At 29.6% G+C, this 19,132-nt stretch overlaps 1 protein-coding gene across 1 annotated transcript; it reads right to left on the bottom strand.

Annotated features, from left to right (window-relative positions):
* Positions 1–1,882: 1,882 nt before the first annotated feature.
* Positions 1,883–5,941, bottom strand: LOC106761737 (probable terpene synthase 11). Its single transcript, XM_014645309.2, has 7 exons — positions 5,726–5,941; positions 3,836–4,097; positions 3,351–3,723; positions 2,996–3,214; positions 2,775–2,913; positions 2,433–2,681; positions 1,883–2,302 (listed from the first exon to the last, which is right to left on the bottom strand). The coding sequence occupies exons 1-7, from the start codon at positions 5,894–5,896 to the stop codon at positions 2,009–2,011; spliced, it is 1,707 nt and encodes a 568-aa protein (XP_014500795.2). The 5' UTR covers positions 5,897–5,941; the 3' UTR covers positions 1,883–2,008.
* Positions 5,942–19,132: the final 13,191 nt, after the last annotated feature.

Raw genomic sequence — 19,132 nt, 5'->3', positions numbered from 1 at the left:
TCAATTAAGAGGGACCCTGACGCCTCATAATCGATGTCTATAGGCCCTCATATACATCAGTTCCCCCAAATAGACGCCAAAACTAAATGAAAAAGTTAATAAAAAATAATTTTTTATTTTATTTAGAGGTCTGTTATGAGGAAAACCGACTTCTAAAGCCCTTTAGACGTCTGCTATTGGGGAAACCGACGTCTAAACCCTAAACCTAGGAATTCAAAAAGTCACTTTTTGACTCCACTTAGACGTCTGATCCTGCCACTCCGACTTCTAAAGCCCTTTAGACGTCTGTTATTGGGGAAACCGGCGTCTAAACCCAAAACCCAAAAATTTAAAAAGTCACTTTTTGGTTCCATTTAGACTTCTTATCCCGCCACTCCGACTTCTAAAGCTCTTTAGACGTCTGTTATTGGGGGAACCGACGTCTAAACCCTAAACCCAGAAATTTAAAAAGTCACTTTTTGGCTCCATTTAGAGGTCTGATCCCGTCACTCCGACTTCTAAGGCCCTTTAGACGTCTGTTATTGGGGGAACCAACGTCTAAACCCTAAACCCATAAATTTAAAAAGTCACTTTTTGACTTCATTTAGACGTCTATTATGGGGGGAACCGACTTCTAAAGCCCTTTAGACGTCTGTTATAGGGGAACCGACTTCTAAATGTCGGCATTAAAACACCGTTATGCGCACTCATTGTTCATCATCTTCGTCGCATTTTTTCTCTACGGGCTACGCTTTCCAGGTTCGTTTTCTCACTTTTGCACCGTATTAAATTAATTTTACAACGATTACATCACTCTTTGATGCATTATCTTTCATTTGAATCGCGAGACAGCCGTTACGCGCACTCATTGTTCATCATCTTCCTCGCGTTTTCTTTTTACAGGTGCGCTTTCTCACTTTTGCACCGTTTTAAATTAGTTTTACTCCGATTACAACACTCTTTGATGCATTATCTTTCATTTGAACCAATTAAAATGTGTTTTCATTGGGTTTTGGTGCAATTATTCTCGTGTCCTTGGGCGGCGTTCTTTGGCGGCTTGCGTTTTGCACTCTCCAATTCCCTCCACTATATTTTTAAAATCATCCAATAAAAAAATATACAATACATTCTCTTCAACTAAAATATAAAATTGTAAACTCGAATCACCATTAGTCAGGACCAACCTCAGAAACGTCTTACTTGTATGGATCAGACGTCTATTGTAACTATGTCCGACGTCGGTGATGTACATAGCCGACGTCTACATAGATGTCGGCCATATCTTAACGGATGTGTAATTAACGTCACCTGAATAGACGTCAGTTCCATATCTGACGTTAAAAACTCAAAATAACCGACGTTAAACAGCGTTTTTCTACTAGTAAATAATCTGACTTGACTTAGTCTAATACCTAATTCTACTTCAATTCATTTATCAATAATTTATTTCCTTTCCTTTTAAATATGTTCATACTTCTTATCTCTAAATGCTTGTTCAAAGTTTTTTAGTGTCTGGTTTCACCCCATAAGTATATGACAATTTAAAATATTTAGTTTAATTATAATATTTTATTTAGTAACTGGGTGTTTTTTATTCTTTTAGCTTTAAAACTTTTAAAAACAGTCAGGGTTTAAATATTACTGTTGTTCCATCATTCTCATCTATTGTCTAAACAGAGGATCATCTTGCATCTCAAATTTAATAAATTGTGAAGCTCGTAACATGCAAGCAGTATAATTTCTACCTCGAAAATGTTATGAGAACATTTATTTTAAAAATAGGAAAACACACTTTCAAAACCCCAATCTTTCAATCAAATCACATATATATTATTAAATAATTCTGTTAAAAAAATAATAAGAAATCTCATTTTACAAATTGCGTGATAAACTTAAACTCACCTTCAATTTAACTTGTTTTAATTGGAAAAAAAGGGAATTAAAGCCAAAATAATGGTACAAACAGCTAATACAAACTTAGTCTATCATCCTGTGACACATAATCGATAACAGATACATGAATTTCATCTCAAGAGTTTTGAGCTGGTGTAAAGAGCAATGTTTGGACATAATCATCAACTGTGAATGTGTTCTGATCATCTCCATTCTGATAAATTACCTGAGAAGTTCTAGCCATGTTTAGAGAAGCCTTTATAACTGAGAAAGGCAAAGAGGTTGTGGTCAAAGCAAGACTATTTAACTCTGGCCATAAGTTCCTGATAAATCCTCTTATTTCTTTTCTTGCAACATTTTCATCAGAAATATTATTTTCTGTCATCAAACACTGTAAGCTGCAAGCATTATCTCCTCTTTCTTGCTCCTCCTGAATATGAAACATCAACAACTTCTCATCAGTGTCAATTTCTTGTTCTAACATTTTTAACTGGCAACAACTAGGATATTTAGGAACTATGGAACTTTTGACATCAGATCAATCAAATGAAAATCAATACCCTTGAAGTTCCTAAGTCATCCCAAAGCCTAAGAATTTCCCCTGAACATGAGAAAAGTCTTGGATATGGGTTCATCATGGAAATGGTTTCCTTTGAGATACCATCCCCAATTAGAAAAGTTGCATGCACCAATGCCATGTATGATCCTGAAGAAATCACCCCATTAGCCAAATATTCCTGAAAAGTTGGCACATATTTGTTGCTGAACCATTTGGCTTCTTTCAGAAAAGCTTCAAATATGTCCATCCACTGCACCAATTCAGTAAAACTCTCTCATTAACCTCTTACTCTTCTATACAGTTACATACATGTTTGAAATTGTAAGGATATGCAAAATCTTACAGTTCTTTTCAAGCAAGAAAGAACGGTTTGTCCGTGCTCCATTTGAATTCTACATGCAATTTCTTGGGTGGTGTTATACAATGCCAAGTAGCTTATCTTCATGTATTCAGGCAACTGTTCCATCGCATCAAGATCCCACCTGTAAATCATAACAGAGGTTTCATATTTTGGTTATTCCTTTTGGTAGCTGATTTTAATTCACAAAAAAATTAGATGCAAACCTTTTGATTGCCTCGGTAAAAAGAACGAGTTCATCTAATGTTCCGTAAGTGTCGAAAATATCATCCATAACTAGCAAAATACAAATGGTTTTTGCAAGTTCAACGCGACAATTTGAATAACATGGTTCTGGAAACACCCCCACTGTCCATAGAAAGCACTCTCCTGGTTTATCTCTTGCAAAACCAAGGCTTTCAACAAGTCCCAAGTCCTTCCACCACCTAATCAAGTAAAAGTAAAAATCATATACCGATGTTGTTCGTGTATTAAATTTCTTTTTAATATATCTTAAACATCAAAATCAATGTATTCTAAAAGTACAGAAGAAAAAAAAATCCAAATTCAGCACAAGATTACCTAGAGATATCTGCTAATTCTTTTTGGTGCATTGACTGAACCATGGCATTGTCTATCTTTGCCATTTCCAGAAGACATGGCATCTTGCTGCTCACATGGCTATATTCTTCGATGTAGTTTCTGGCTTCCAACCTACTCATTCTTAGGTGTCTCGGAAGTGTTAAGGCTCTGACAACATGATTCCCTACATCAGGACTTAGAAGTGGGAGTGATTGCTGCAGATGAGCACTGGAGAAGTCCATGGCCTGTTGCAACACTTCTTCACCCTTTGCACCTAAATATGATGCCTCATACATACTTAACATTCCCCAAATGTCACTGGTAATTGATTCCTTGAAGTTCCCACTATGGTCCAAAAATTTCTTGAAAACATCTGTTACCAATGGAATCAATTAATCAAAGTAGCATGTGTGTGTAACAACATATTCAGAATCTAAGTTTGCAAAGACTGAATATGAATATCCCAGTGTTGCAGATGAGTGTACCAGAAGAAGCATGGCAGCCATTATGTCTGAGCAGTCGAAATTGAAGAGCAGTGGAACAGAGATCTTGAGAAAAATCGAAATCCCTTACCTTTCCAAGATTTACATTGATCTCTTCTTCAAAATGGTGCCCGATTCCTAACCTTTGAATGATGTCAATTATCTTCAATGTTTTTGTTGGATCACTTGAGTTTAACAATGTCTCTTGGCTGCTTCTTTTAACTTGCTCCAGTTTTTTTTTCCCAGGATCAATTTGAATAGGCACCTTCAACCACCAACATCACAAAACCCATTAAAGAGAAAAGTTTCTCGTCACTCTTGCATTCTCTCATCACATTTTAATACTGTTAAACAAGACTATTCATACAAATCTAAAGAACATACAGAACATTTTTCATATATAATTAGTGTAATGATTTTTGTATTCATAATTACTTAGAAACCACTATAAGTAATTACATTTTTTTAAATTTCATTTTTAATATTCGTCATGGAAAGCAATTAAATAATATGTTTGGTATAGAACTCAAACAGACTAAAATAACCAAAAAAAATAATAATATATTAAACTAAAATTATAATTTTTGTTCAAAACCATCTTTCCAGAAACTTGCCTTCTTTGTACCTTTTTTTTAGGTATTATGGTTCACATGTTATTTTAGTTAATTTTTAGTGTTTTTTTTTTTTAATATTTCAAAGTTGTTTCAACTAATTATTAGTGTGTAGCAAACAATTTTTTTCTATTAACATACAATAATATTTTTTAAACGAGACTTTAAGTAGCTTTTATAAATGCTATATGTATATTTGTAAGATTGTAATAGACAAATAATGTAAATGAGATCTGAAAAGTTTTATATAAAGTTTGGGAATATGGTTGCAGTTCGATTTAATTAGGTTTTTTCACTAAAGAGTGGTCTGAATCCAATGTAAAAATTAGTTTAACTTCATATAATATTGGAATTAAATCAAACCAATATTTCAAATTTCCTTTTTAATCGATTTTTACGTTTTTTGTTATTGTAAAATTATAAAATACTTTTTATAGAAAAAAGATAAACATTTCTACAATAAAAACTCCTAAAATAAAAAGTAATGTTGTCGATTAAAATAATTTTAACTATTTCTTATACTTATAAACACAAAAATAATTTTGTGGATAAAGATTATAATATTTTAGTAAGTAAAGTATAGCAAAAACAACTTTTAATAGATATACTTATGTACGATGTTAGCGGTTATAATTAACAATCAATATATAATATTTTAAATAAATTTATTTAATTCTTAATTTTCAATTCAAAATAAATTATTCCGTTTAAGAGAGTTCAAAAAATAAGACGACAATATGTATTAACTTTTTTATCTTTTAGATTAAATTTATTATTTTCTAACCCTAAACCTTAATTTGAAATGCATGTTCTACATACCAAACCCTAAAAATAACTTATGTTTTTATCCGAAATATACAGGACATAAAGAAATATTACTGTTGATAATAATATTACTAATAAAAATAATATTAATAAGCTAGTATTTCTTTATTTTTGAAAAGCAAACAGTTATATAATTTATTTTACTTGACTTTTTATTTCTCTTTAATCAAACAACTTTTATTTTCTCATTTATTTTCTATCAGTTTAATTATTTTCTTCTTTACCAAACGGACACCGATGACAGTGATTATTAAGAACAATCGGTGTCTGCAACAGGAAAATCCATCTCAGACTGAGACAAAAGGTTATAACAAAAAACAGAAAAATATTACGGCAAAGAAGTTCATAGCAGAAAATGATAAAAGCAGAATATTCATACGAAAGCGAATGAGAAGAAGAGTCCAGCGAAGAATCTTACAAAAGACATCTATGGAAGACATCTATGTAGGAGAAGTACCTTGTCGCGGAAAGCAACTGATTTAATGGATAATTTGTTTTGCTTCATAGTATGTGGTGGTGATGTTTGTAACGAAGTTAATATGCATGGTGGATGATGCATGAAAGAGCGTGAAGTGTGCGAAGCCACTGAGGTTGTAACGGATACAACTCTTGCTTCTGTAACCGCCATTATCGTATTATTCAGTATTTAACTGGTGTTCTAGGAATAATGATGGATGTTCAAAAAAAGTATACATAATATATATATATATATATATATATATATATATATATATATATATATATATATATATATATATATATATATTTAAAAAAAGTTATATCAGACATACGAATATTAAATAATCATGCTTGTTGAAAAAGTGAATGACTTTTCGTTAAGTGTCAAGTTGTTATCTAAATACATTGATCGGAAATTGTACTTTTCATTAATTGTCTAATTGATTGTCCTTCTCTTTAATTGTCAAGAGGAGTGTATTTGAAGAGGACATGAGATGCAAGAAACAAAATAATGCATTGACATTCAGAATGCTAATAAAGAAAAAGATATATAGATACTACAAGGCTTTAAATGTGATCTAAACTTTACATAGGCTTTAAAGTGAAAATCGATTTTTATAATTTCTACAGTAAAAAAATAAAAAATAAATATATTAATCTTATATTCTATTTATTTTTATTATTATTTATCTTATAATTATAAGTCTTAAAGTTTATAAAAACACATACAAGCTTATTATGTTAAAACTCTCAGTTAAAGTTTCGAAAGCATATCGCAAAACGATGAAAACTATAAAAGAACACTTTACCGCATATATAAAAGAGATCCACAGATATATATATATATATATAAAGAAGGAACAAAGAAGCAAAAAGAAACTAACTGGTTCTAAAGGAACCAAATTAACATAACTACTAAAAATAGAACAAACTCCATTAATAACACACTTCTATCGCAACATTAACAAATTTACAAGTTTAAAAATGAAATCTCATTCTTTTCATATCTCCTATCTACATTTTACCTTTAGATAAAAATCATGCAAAAGAAGGCTATTAAATAGAGTTTATAAACATTCTAATATTTTGAAAATAAAAGTTTAATTATTTGTTTACTTCTGATTTTGATTAAAAAGTTTTAGGTTTTATTAAAAAATTTCAATTGTCCTAACTTATAAAAATGTGTTTCAATTAACATTTTTTTTACCGGGGTGACCGAACGACTAGGACGGACACCCCTCAAATATTTATGTGACTGGACAACGTTAGTCAGCAACTGCAAAGCTCAAATTAGATTAATGAAGGTAATTGAAACACATTTTTATAAGTTAGGACAATTGAAATTTTTTAATAAAACCTAAAACTTTTATTGGGCTGCAATTGGGTTCCTTTTAGGGTTTCTTTAATCTGAGGTCCATAACCAACCTATATATACAGATCAAAGATATAAGGTAAGGGGATTTGATTTACTGCACATATAATACGACTCTCTGATTACTGTTCTTCTTGTTGACTTTAGCATCGGAAAATCTTTGACAGACACCCTGTCAGACGGATTTGGACAGAGAAGGATTAACCCGAGAAAAGAGAACGGACAGAACAACCGGTTCGAAGAAAAAATTACGAAGAGATTAGATTACTCGACTTTCGGAACAATTTTCAAAAAACAATTACTAACTGCGTTAAAATCAGATTATGTGTCTATGTAGTTATTTTTTTTATAGTTTTTAAATTTTTTTTGAAGTTTTATTTTTTGCAAAAAATTTTGTTACACATTTCATATCTTCAGTGTGACATGTAGTAATAAAGTATCACATGATAAATTACCGTATAAGTGTTAATATTAAGTGTCTTGTTTCATATTTATATATATATATATATATATATATATATATATTTTTTTTTTTCTTAATTCAATTTAATACCAATTTTTTTTGAAATAATATTTGAGACCAAATTTGTTATTTATATAAATATTATGTTGATATTTTTATTAAAATTAACTTTTTAAAATATTATATTATTATATATTATTGATCTATATTTTGTTAATCTTATTTTTTTACAAGATTAAAACTAATTACTAATTAAGTATAAATATTTTCACAACAAAGTATTTAAAACTAATATATTATTAATTTATATTTTTTTTATAAGAAGAACTTATTAATACTATTTATACAAATAATAATCGGTACTAAATTTGTTATTTATATAAATGATACATTAATATTTATATTAAAATTTAATGATTAAAGTTATTATTAATAAAATATTAGTTAGTTTTTTTAAAAAATTATTAATAAAATATTTATACAAATAATAAATTTAATCTAATTTTAAAAAAGACATTATTATTTTATTTAAAAACAAATGGGACTTAATTAGATAATAAAACATATATAAAAATTAAATTAAATAGAAACAATAACACTTGACATTGAATTGTCCTTGAATTGTTGTGTCACATAATATGTTATAAAAAGATTTAGACTTAACATGTGACTATGACGACAAAAAAATTGTAAAAAAATAAAAATTAAAAAACACATTCACACAGCTAATGTTGTTATTTTTTTTAAAAGACCTAATTAAGAAATTTTTCAAAAATTTAATACAATTAAAACATTTTAAGAAAGAAGAACTAACTTAAATTTTTTTCAATGAAGAGTAATAGAGTAATTGAGAATATATATATATATATATATATATATATATATATATATATATATATATATATATATATATATTACAGTAGACCTAAAAGTTCCACGTTATTGAAAAATAGAATAAAAAATAGTTCATTGATAAGTTGGTTTCTAAAGAAAACAAAACTTGTGAACCTGCTTGCTTTCCTACAAATAAGGAAAAAAGAGAAAAAAATGGGTTTTCCTTTTATGTACGACATTTCTATTTGTAGATGTATATTTTTACTTTTTTAAAAAAACCGGACATTTTAAACATAATTAATTTTGTTCATTCTTTTATTTTTGCAAAGGGCCAAGTTTTACGAATTCATCATACTTCCTTTGATGGAAAGGCACGAAGAGAAAACAAAATTTGTGAACCTGTTTGCTTTCCTACAGATAAGGAAAAAATGCACAAAAAACGAAAGAAAAAAGAAAAACAAAAATGGGTCTTCTTTTCATGTAGGGCATGGTCTATTTGTAGATGTATATTTTTATTTTCTTTACTTTAGAAACTTGGACATTTTAAACATACTTAAACTTTTTTTTTTTATTATTTTTTTTGACAATTTCTTTATAACTGTTTTATGTGACAGTTTATGATTGACCTGCTTTAAATATACGAATTAATAAAATAATAATACATAATTTATTATCAAAATATTATTAAAAATGTTTATCAAAATATCATGATCGCAAATTAAAGTGGATAGAATGAAAAGTAATAGAACTTTCAAATTAGTTACCTTATAATCTAAACTAAATGAATATCAATTTAATAGAAGCCTTAAATAATTTTGAAATTAAATTAAAAATAAAAAAGGTTAAGAATTATTGAATAAATATCATGAACATTAAAAATCTTATTAACATATAATTGTAAGTATTAAAGTTTATAAAATCACATAATACCTACATGCTTTTTTGGGTCAAAATTCTCACTTAAAAGTTCGAAAGCATATAGCAAAGCAATAAAAAAAATAAAAAACACTTTACCGCATAAAAAAATTTCACATAAATATATTGTTAAGATACAAATAAAAGTTTCATCCTAAATAAAAATAAACATAGATTTATATACATATAACTTTATTAATAATTTTTTTTTTTGAAATTGTACTAAAAATAAACTTGTGAATATTTGACCGAGAACGGACAATAATATAATATCACTGTGAAGACTATTGACTAAAAAAACAAATTAACTATTAATTCATATATATATTTCTTTGTGATTTAAATTAATTTCAAATTTTTTTCAGGAACAATATTTTTTTTTAAATTAAGACTAAATTTATTATTTATATAAATTTTATACTGATATTTTTACTAAAAATAATTTTTTAAAATATTATATTATTATATATTATTAACTCATATTTTGTTAATATGATTTTTGTATAAAATTAAAATTAATTAAATATAAATATTTAAAAAAGTATTTAAAATTAATACATTGTTAATTTAAAAAATAATAGAAATAATATCATTTATATAAATAATAATTTTAATCATCTTTTAGTATAAATTTATTATTTTTGTAAATATTATATTAATATTTGTATTAGAATTTAATAATAAAAGTCATTATTAACAAAATATATATAGATTAATAATATATAATAATATAATATTTTAAAAAGTTATTTTTAATTAAAGAAACTTCATTATATTATTTATATAAATAATAAATTAGGTCTTTGAATAAAAACTTGATTATTCTATTTTGGAAACAAATAAAACTAAATTACATCAAACAGATATAAAAAAACTAAATTAAAATTAAAACATTGATTAAGAATTATCCATTGAGAATACCATGTACCACACCAAAGTCTTGAGATATAATAATAAAAAGTTGCAAAAAAAAATAAAATTAAAAATTTTAAAAATAATCTATTGACATATTATATGGTGTTAATACAGTCAGTTCTTTTTAAAAACTTAACTAAGATATTTAAGAAAATTAAGACACAATTACAACTTTTTTTAAATAATAATCAACTTAAAATTTTCTTACTAAACTAAAAACTAAACAACTAATTGAACAAAAAGAAATATAACAATAAAAGTTCCACCTTATTTAAAAATAGAATAAAAAGTTAGTTTATTGATAACTTTTTTAAGTCATCCAAAAGTCGCCGAAACTCAAAAAGCAATACAGCCGACAAAAAAATATCTTATCTTATCCACGAATCCCAATCTATCTTTAAAAGTTTATAAATTGTTTAAAATAACTTCGTTGATAGTTAAACTTAAATTAGATATATTACTAAATGAGTTGACATGATGTGACAATTACTTCAAATGTTACTAATTTCGAAAATTTAGATTTTCTTTTAACATTGTATAAGTTTCATGATTAAACTTAAATTTTGTTGTTTTACGATTTACTACATGGCGTGTCAAATTCTTAATTATACAATTAAAGCAAATAGAAGATTTTTTTTATAATATAAACACATAATAATTTTTATTTTTTATTTATTTTCAGAATAGCATGTACTTATGGATTTGAGGGATGAATTTGACATTGAAAAGGTCACTCTACATATAGTTAGATTATTTAAGAAATCCACAACTTTCCGATCAAAGTAAAGAAGTACTGCGCTATCAATAACCAGCTTCAACAATTTCGGCGGCTTATATATATAAACGATTTAAATACATTATGCATTACAATTTTCTTTCATTTATTTTAATGCTTAATTTTTTAAATTTGTATCACTTTAAAAAGTTTGAAGTTGTGTTTTGAAATTGGAAAGGATTAAATTGACTAAAATTTAAAATAAAATTTGCCAAAAGGTTTTTTAAAAGGAGACTAAAACAATTAAAATCTATAGTTGAAAAAGAAACTATTTTTTAAAATTATTTATTTTACGTGGTATTGATATAAATTGTTCATCATAAAAAGTAATATTCAATATAGTCATGTGTTTAAACACGTAAAATATGAATGTTTTGCCTTCTGGATTGTGAATTAAATCTTAAATAACTTAAAATTAGTTAATTTAAATAATAGGTTTAATAAATATTTCTGAATATGAATAACTTTATGACAATTTAGGCTATTGTACACTCAACGAAAACCCTCTTACCAATATCGTTGCATTAATTATAATTTATTAGTCTACTATATCTATATTTTAAGTGTGAGGTTTTAGAAAACTATCAAATCGTCACAATTGACTGTCCAGATTCTTTTTTAAAGATTGAGAAGGTTTTCTTAAATTATACAAAAACATTACAATTTGATTGTAAAAGGGGTACATATAGTATTTTGGTTTGCTAGAAATGAGTTAGATTAGGTTGGACTAACGTATTATTTAATCATGGATGAATTTTTATAATTGATCAAGTTGGTGAGTTGGCTGAACTAAAACAAATTTATATTGGACTGGGGATTATCGAATTGCATTTTAATAATTTATTATTTGATTATGATATTTGTAATATTTAAATTTTTTATTAAATATCAAAACATATTCATATATTAAATAATTTATCACTTATTTAAATATAATATTCTTGTTGGATTCACGAATTGACGAGCTGGTCAGACTGGACTAGAGCAAACTTTTTATATTTAGGTTTTTTTAATGATTTTGAATTGTTATACTAGTTAAGCTGACATGCTAAACTAGGTGAGAACGAGTTTCTTATATTTAATTTTGTTAATAATATTGAGCCATATAGGAAAGGTTATGCCAGTTAGGTTTAAGAGATAATTCTTGTAACATCCCAAAATATATAGTTTATACTATAATGAAGAGAAGTCACATGCATGATAGAGTAATACAGTCATCCAACAAGGTACATAAAGTATTATATTCTACAATTATCCAAAATAGCTATAAAATTTAAAACTTCACATACAAGCCACTAATCTAAGTTATATACTACAACCCTATAACAACTACTCAACAACTTCAGCTTCATCCAGTGCCTTCTCCATAGAAACCTCATCTCCCTCTACTCACATCCAAGGGATGATCATAGCAAAAGAAATGAGACAGCACAAACAAACACAAACAAACAGAAAGGGTAAGCTAAATTTAAAAGCATACATGTTATCTCAGCGTTTGAAATATGAAAACACCCTCATACAAGTAAACAAGCAAAGCACCCTGTCATGTTATAGCTCAGACTAGACTCGTCCGGACTTAGAATGAATATCGAGCTATGGCGGGTTGTGCACTTGTGGTGGCCTCTACTGCTTTGCAAAGTCATTGTCAAGAGGTTTCACCGCGCAATAGGCCTCAAGGTAAGTTCGTTACCGCGCAATAGGCCTCAAGGTAAGTTCGTTACCGCGCAATAGGCCTCAAGGTAGCGCCTACATTAGGACCTCCTACTAGTCTCACCACATGCATCAATCTTCTCTAAGTGAGAATGAGAGATCATTAGAGTGTTAAGATAACCTCCAAGACTGAGCTCCCTATATTCATTCTAAACACTACAAGTATCTCGCCAAGAGATATAGCTTTGATTCTCAATTACATCATATTTATCAAAATCTTTCTCTGTTTTAATCATATGTAACCTCTTGTTAGTTATACAATTCCATTCAATATCATACATGATTATTTACAAATCAAACATCAACTACCACTCAAGAAAGGAAGAAGAAAAGAGCAAACAAAAACGAGGTTGTTCGCTTAGCGCACAAGGTCGCAAAACGAGACCAGGGGTTCTTGCATAGCAAGTCCAGCTCGCTATGCGAACCCCCAAACAGAGAACACCTTTCCTCAAACATTCGCACAACGACTAAGCTCGTTGTGCGAATTAACACCCATTAGTTACAGACCTCACACCCTCGCATAGCGTCCCAAATCGTTATGCGAGAGTACCCACGCAATGGCTCAGGCTGCACCACTCTTGCAAGGCGACCTAGATTCCCCCTTCTAATTAAATGATATTTTCCCAACCCTGCTCTAGTCGCAAGGCAACCTAGATTCGCTATGTGAATCATCAAACAGAGGGAAACCCTCTACAGTAACTCAGATAGCACACAGAGTTGCTATGCGAATGCCCTGGCAGAGAGCACCTCGCCAGGGCGACTCGTTGTGCGAATCCTCTCGCACAGCGATTCTGCATAATCTGCATAATGAAATTCTACAGATTTATGCAACTCACTCACCCAAAACCAATTCTAAACATTTTGATGAACTTCTAACACCCCTAGATCGAAGTATATGCTTAATTAAACTAGTCTAAGCGATTCTAACCCTTCCTAACATATAGACCCAAATCCTAAACTACCACTCTAAAACTGTTTTTGACCATTTTGGTGTTTCTAATAAGTCATAAATGACTTACCTAAACTGCCTTAACAACCTAACACAGTCCCAAATCCCTAAATCACAAAATCACTACCTCACTTTCTCTCTAAATGACCTAAAACACTAGACTCCACCTAACTCTCTATCTAAGAACTTGCAAAGCATTTTTCTCATCACTCCAGCAACTGAGATTCAATATTCTACCTCATTCATAACAATTCAATTGCATCAATCACAGTTTCATAATTTGGTATACATTGAGCATAATAACTAAACTTACAAAATTACCAATTCCAATGCAAACAACACCAGCGTACAAAGCAATTTCACATACACACGTTATTTCACAACTTCAAACAGGATCTTAACTCATGTACACCCTAATTCACTGAACAAAGAACAAAACCCAGCTTCCCTTACCTCTGAAACAAGCAGCTCAACTCACAAGATGATCCAACTAGTCTTTGCACCACAAGTAAACCTAGAGACACCTATAAATCACCAATTGGTGATAGAAAACAACTCTTAGAACCTAAATCAAGCTAAGAATTGAGGGAAACACAAAAGGCTACATGCAAACAGAATTCGTTGCATGATCACAGCCTCAAACGCATGGAAGAGAGGAAAACAACTTACCATTTGAAAAACAAAAAATTGATCGGTCAATAACGCAACCCTTGACGCCAGGATCGCCTAGGCACCTCCTGATCGTCAAACCGTTAGTTCAATGAGAAGAAATCCTAGAGAGATTGCAGAGAAAAAGTAGAGAACGGAAGTTCTAAAGAGATAAAGTGTTTAAGGTAATAAGCCGAGCTTTAAAAAATTCTATTTATTAAAAATTACTTTTTAAAGTAAAATATTCGTCTCATTATTCTAATACTTACCTACTCTTATATCTTTGTTTTCTAAGCCTTACAATTCTAGCCCTCCTTTTTTTTAGACTGCCAAATTAAGTTGTCATCCCTAACAATTAATAGTCTTTTGTATTAATATATTTGCAATTGTATTACATAACTATGTTTTTTAAGTGATTAATTATTATAAACAACCTTTAAAAGTTGTAACCTTTCTTACAAATTTTCTATTTTTAAAAGATGTTAATTAATTTTTAAGTTTAAGTTTTATTCTTAAATTTTATCTATAACATATATATATATATATATATAATAAAAATAGATTAATTTTTTAATGTCCTTTTTTTCTGAACTAAAATGATATTAATTATTTATTTGACTTGAACTTAGATAATAAAATAAAACTTTTTTATCGAAATAATATAGTTATTTTGTAAAATAATTGTTGATAACGGCAATAATTCTTTCACAATTTTTTTTAATTTTTAAATTAAGAAATTTAATGATAAATAGTTTTAATTCCATTTCACAAATTTTAAGACAAGACAACAACATCATGATTATGATTGAAATGACTTAAATTTAATTTATGTTTAAGTTCTGATTTACTTTATTATGTATTTAAGATATATGTGATATGTATGCAAATTAGTTTTAGATTTTATTAAAAATGATATTTATGATTAAGTAGAGGATGAGAATACTATTTTTAAGTGTTGCGTTTAGTAAATCTTTTTTTTTTTAAACTCTTACAATCAAAAGGAAAAAGAAGTAGACGTTGTAATGGATAAGCTTAGTGCCTGGGAAATTTGTTTAAACCCTCAATGAATATCAACAAACTTATATTGATAACAAAATTAAATACAAAAATGTTAAACATTTGATAAAATGAAAATATATAATAGATTATATATAGAAGTTATTCAAATTTATCATGTCTAACTTTGAAAATTGTAAGGATAGAATATATGATATATTATACGTGGATGAGATAGAGTAAAAAATAAATAAATAAATAAATAAATAAATAAATATATATATATATATATAAAGACTCGTAAAAATATCACTTAAGTAGAAAATATGTGGCAACATATGATAGGTTGGACCATATTAATAAAATAAAAACTCTTTGACATTCTAAGTTTACAGCCACTTTGTTTTTCAAGAACAATTTTTCCTTTTCTCTCAAGCACTCTCTCTTTTCTTCTTTGCCTTAGCACCTCTCCATCTCAACTCAAAATCTAACCATTGGAATCTTGATTTGAAGCTATCTAAGCTTTGAGGACTTCAAGAGGAGCATTTCCACCGATTGAATCTCCATTTCATCCAACCGGTAAGAAAGTCCCTTTTTCTCATTTGCCCTAGGGTTTTAAGCATGTGATTTCCCATTGCGTTTTCTTCCACAGTCTAGCTTCCACTTGGTTTTAAAATTCGTTTTCCATCATCAATTGATGATTTATAGGTGATTCTCACATTTTGGGGTTTCAAGCAAGTGGTCTAGGGTTCTTCCTTGAGTTGGTCGTCCACACTAGAGGTAAGGGGAGCTAGTTCTTCTTTTTGCTTTGGTTGTGTGATGTGAATGCATGATAATTTTCGAAATTGTATGTTGTTGGAAGCATGATTTTGATTTTTGTTAACTTGAAATGCATGGATGAAGGTGTTTAATATGAAATTTGGTGGGTGATGACTGTGTGCTGTTTTGGAATCATTTAGATTGCTGAATTATGCATATTGAAACTGTTGTGGTATGAAAATTCTGTTGTGGTGCTGTTAGGAAGGAAATTAAGTGTCTTAGGGTTACTTTTTGGTCATTTTAGAAGAAGTGAGGTAGTGATTTTGAGCAAATGAGGTTTGTCACGTTTTTGGGTTGTTGGGACAGTTTCATGCATTGTATTGTGAGTTGTTTGAGTCACTAAATTGGTCAAAATAGGTGCAAAATGGTAAGATTGGGTTTTAGGTCCCTAAGTTGGGGAAATTGGTGTTTTAGATGTTGGAAAGGAGCTTAAATCATTTTAGAAATGCAATGGGAATGTTTAGAATCACTTAGATAGGTTTAGTTATGTCTAAAACAAGAATTATAAGTGTTAGAAGTTGGTAAAAGTTATTAAAAATGGTCACAGGGGTTGTTGTCCAGATTCTGCACAGAATTCTGCATAATTTGACCGTTCGGTCTCTGGGGTCTCGGTCAGAGAAGGAATTGTCCTTCTCATAACCGTTCGGTCTTGTACTTTAGGTCAGAGAAGGTCTGGTCCTTCTTATGACCGTTCGGTCTCTGGGGTCTCGGTCAGAGAAGGAATTGTTCTTCTCATGACCGTTCGGTCTTGTACTGTAGGTCAGAGAAGGTCTGGTCCTTCTCATGACCGTTCGATCTCTGGGGTCTCGGTCAGAGAAGGAATTGTCCTTCTCATGACCGTTCGGTCAGGTGTGCTCTCGGTCAGAGAAGGTTGGTCCTTCTCATGACCGTTCGGTCAGGTGCACTCTCGGTCAAAGAAGGTTGACCCTTCTCATGATCGTTCGGTCTAGTGGGTCTCGGTCAGAGAAGATCGGTTCTTCTCATGACCGTTCGGTCTATCAAGGGTGCTCGGTCCTGACACTCAGTTTAGTCCCAATGGTCTGGCCAATGCACTAAGTGCTTAGCTTATGCTTAAAACGTTTGGTTTAATCGGTCTAGCCAATTGTTCTTGGTGAATAAAGGTGCATGTGATTGTTATTGTAAAAATTTAGAATGGTTGAAGTTAAATGGTGTGTGTTTGATTAATATGGCATTGGAGGTATATCATTTGACTAAAGTGGTTGGATATGGTTCTGGAATTATGGTCTCGGTGAGATCAGTTAGTGTATTGAATGAATGGTGAGAGGCTTCCATATAGGGGGTTATCCCTAACACTCCAACGGTCTTTCATTCTCACTTAGAGAGGATTGACACATGTGGTGGAGTAGTGGGAGGTCCCAGGGTAGACGCTATCACTGGAGGTCTATACTGCGGTAACGGACTAGCCTTGTGTATGGTCGGGTGGAACCCCTCGGCAATGATTATGCAAAGCAGTAGGGGCCATCACAAGTGCACAACCCGCCCCAGCTCTACATTCATTCTATGTCCGGACGTGTCTAGGAGTCTTAACATGATATGAGGCTTGCTTTAATGAGTTTTGTGAAATGAATGTTTATGTTTATGAAGACTTACATGCTTGTATGTAAATGGATGTTATCAGTAATGCTAGATTAATTTGCCATGATTTGTATGTCTAATTGAGACCTAGCTCACCCTTGCACTTGTATGTTTGTATGTGTTTGCCTTCCCCCTTGCGATGATCATCCAATCCTTTGGATGTGAGCAGTAGGTGATGATGTACCACTAGAGCAGGCGTTGGAAACAGAGGAAGACCCAACCCCTAGTGCTTAGTGTTTTTATTAGCTCCTAGTCTAAACTATCTTATTTTGAAAGACTATTAGCACTTATTTATTACGATCTGTATTTTGGAAAACAATTTTTAGGACCCTTTAATATTTAGCTAGCTTTGTATTTTGAACAACTTTGAAGCTTGTACTTAGGCGTCTTTTCGTTTTAAATTCCCTCTATACTCTGGATGACTGTAAGTTATACCTATATTGTCATCTACAACTCTTAAGTGCTTTCTATTATTATAATCGATGCATTCTATATATATACTATATATATATATATATATATATATATATATATATATATATATATATATATATATATATATATATATATATATATATATATATATATATTCCTCTCTAAAGCGAATATAGTTCTTAGTTTTTTACTATTCTGCATCTTTTTTACATCATTGTATGTTTTTTTAGATATATAATACGGAGTGACTTTCTTAAATTTATTGACACACACATATAATATATTTAAAGTATTTTTTAGATAGCTTTTTTTTCTTTTATGATTTCTATTACTTAATCATTTAATAAAATTAAATTTTAAAAAAATATTTTTTACTTTTATTATTTAAAATAATATTACTTAAAAAGTAATATATGTTTATTGATAAAAAAATATAAAAATTTGTGATAAAAAAATTTTGTCTTAAAAAGTTAATTATTAATTTTTTTATGTGAACGATTTCTTTTATTAATATTTCATTATTAAATAAAGTTTTCTTGACAAGACGAAACAGTTGAACTGGAACTAGAATAGATGTAAGAGTAGATAGTTAACTGAATTGTAACTGTTATAAGTTCAGTTTTTATAAACTAAACCATAAAATAGTATACTGAACTGTTAGTAAAAGTGGATCAGTTATTTTTAGTACAATATAGTATAGTTAATTGTAGTACAGTACAGATTAGTTATTTTTGTCTAGCCCTAAGTGCACTCACATAATATTCAACTTTTGTTTTCTTATTTTTATGTATTTCTATTGGTATTATCATCATTAGAGCCGTCAAAATGGGTCACAACCCGTGAGCCAACCCGGCCCGTAACGGGTTCGGGCCAGGTTGGGTTTGAAAAATACAACCCACTTACATGCGGGTCAGATTTCAACCCAGCTCATTTAGACCCGGCTCATGCGGGTTGAACCCGTGGTGAGCCGGGTTGGCC

Source organism: Vigna radiata, chromosome 5 (genome assembly GCF_000741045.1).
Source record: "Vigna radiata var. radiata cultivar VC1973A chromosome 5, Vradiata_ver6, whole genome shotgun sequence".
NCBI classification, from domain to species: Eukaryota; Viridiplantae; Streptophyta; class Magnoliopsida; order Fabales; family Fabaceae; genus Vigna; species Vigna radiata.
The sequence above is the reverse complement of the archived record's forward strand: the minus strand, read 5'-3'. Positions and strand labels throughout refer to the sequence as shown.

Excerpts from the sequence above, each read along its gene's own strand:
- LOC106761737 (XM_014645309.2), bottom strand. The coding sequence starts at position 5,896 with ATGGCGGTTACAGAAGCAAGAGTTGTATCCGTTACAACCTCAGTGGCT. Across the intron at positions 2,682-2,774 it reads TTTCTTGCTTGAAAAGAACT|TGGATGGACATATTTGAAGC; the intron begins GTAAGATTTTGC and ends GAATTGGTGCAG. Across the intron at positions 2,303-2,432 it reads ATGACTTAGGAACTTCAAGG|GAGGAGCAAGAAAGAGGAGA; the intron begins GTATTGATTTTC and ends TTTCATATTCAG.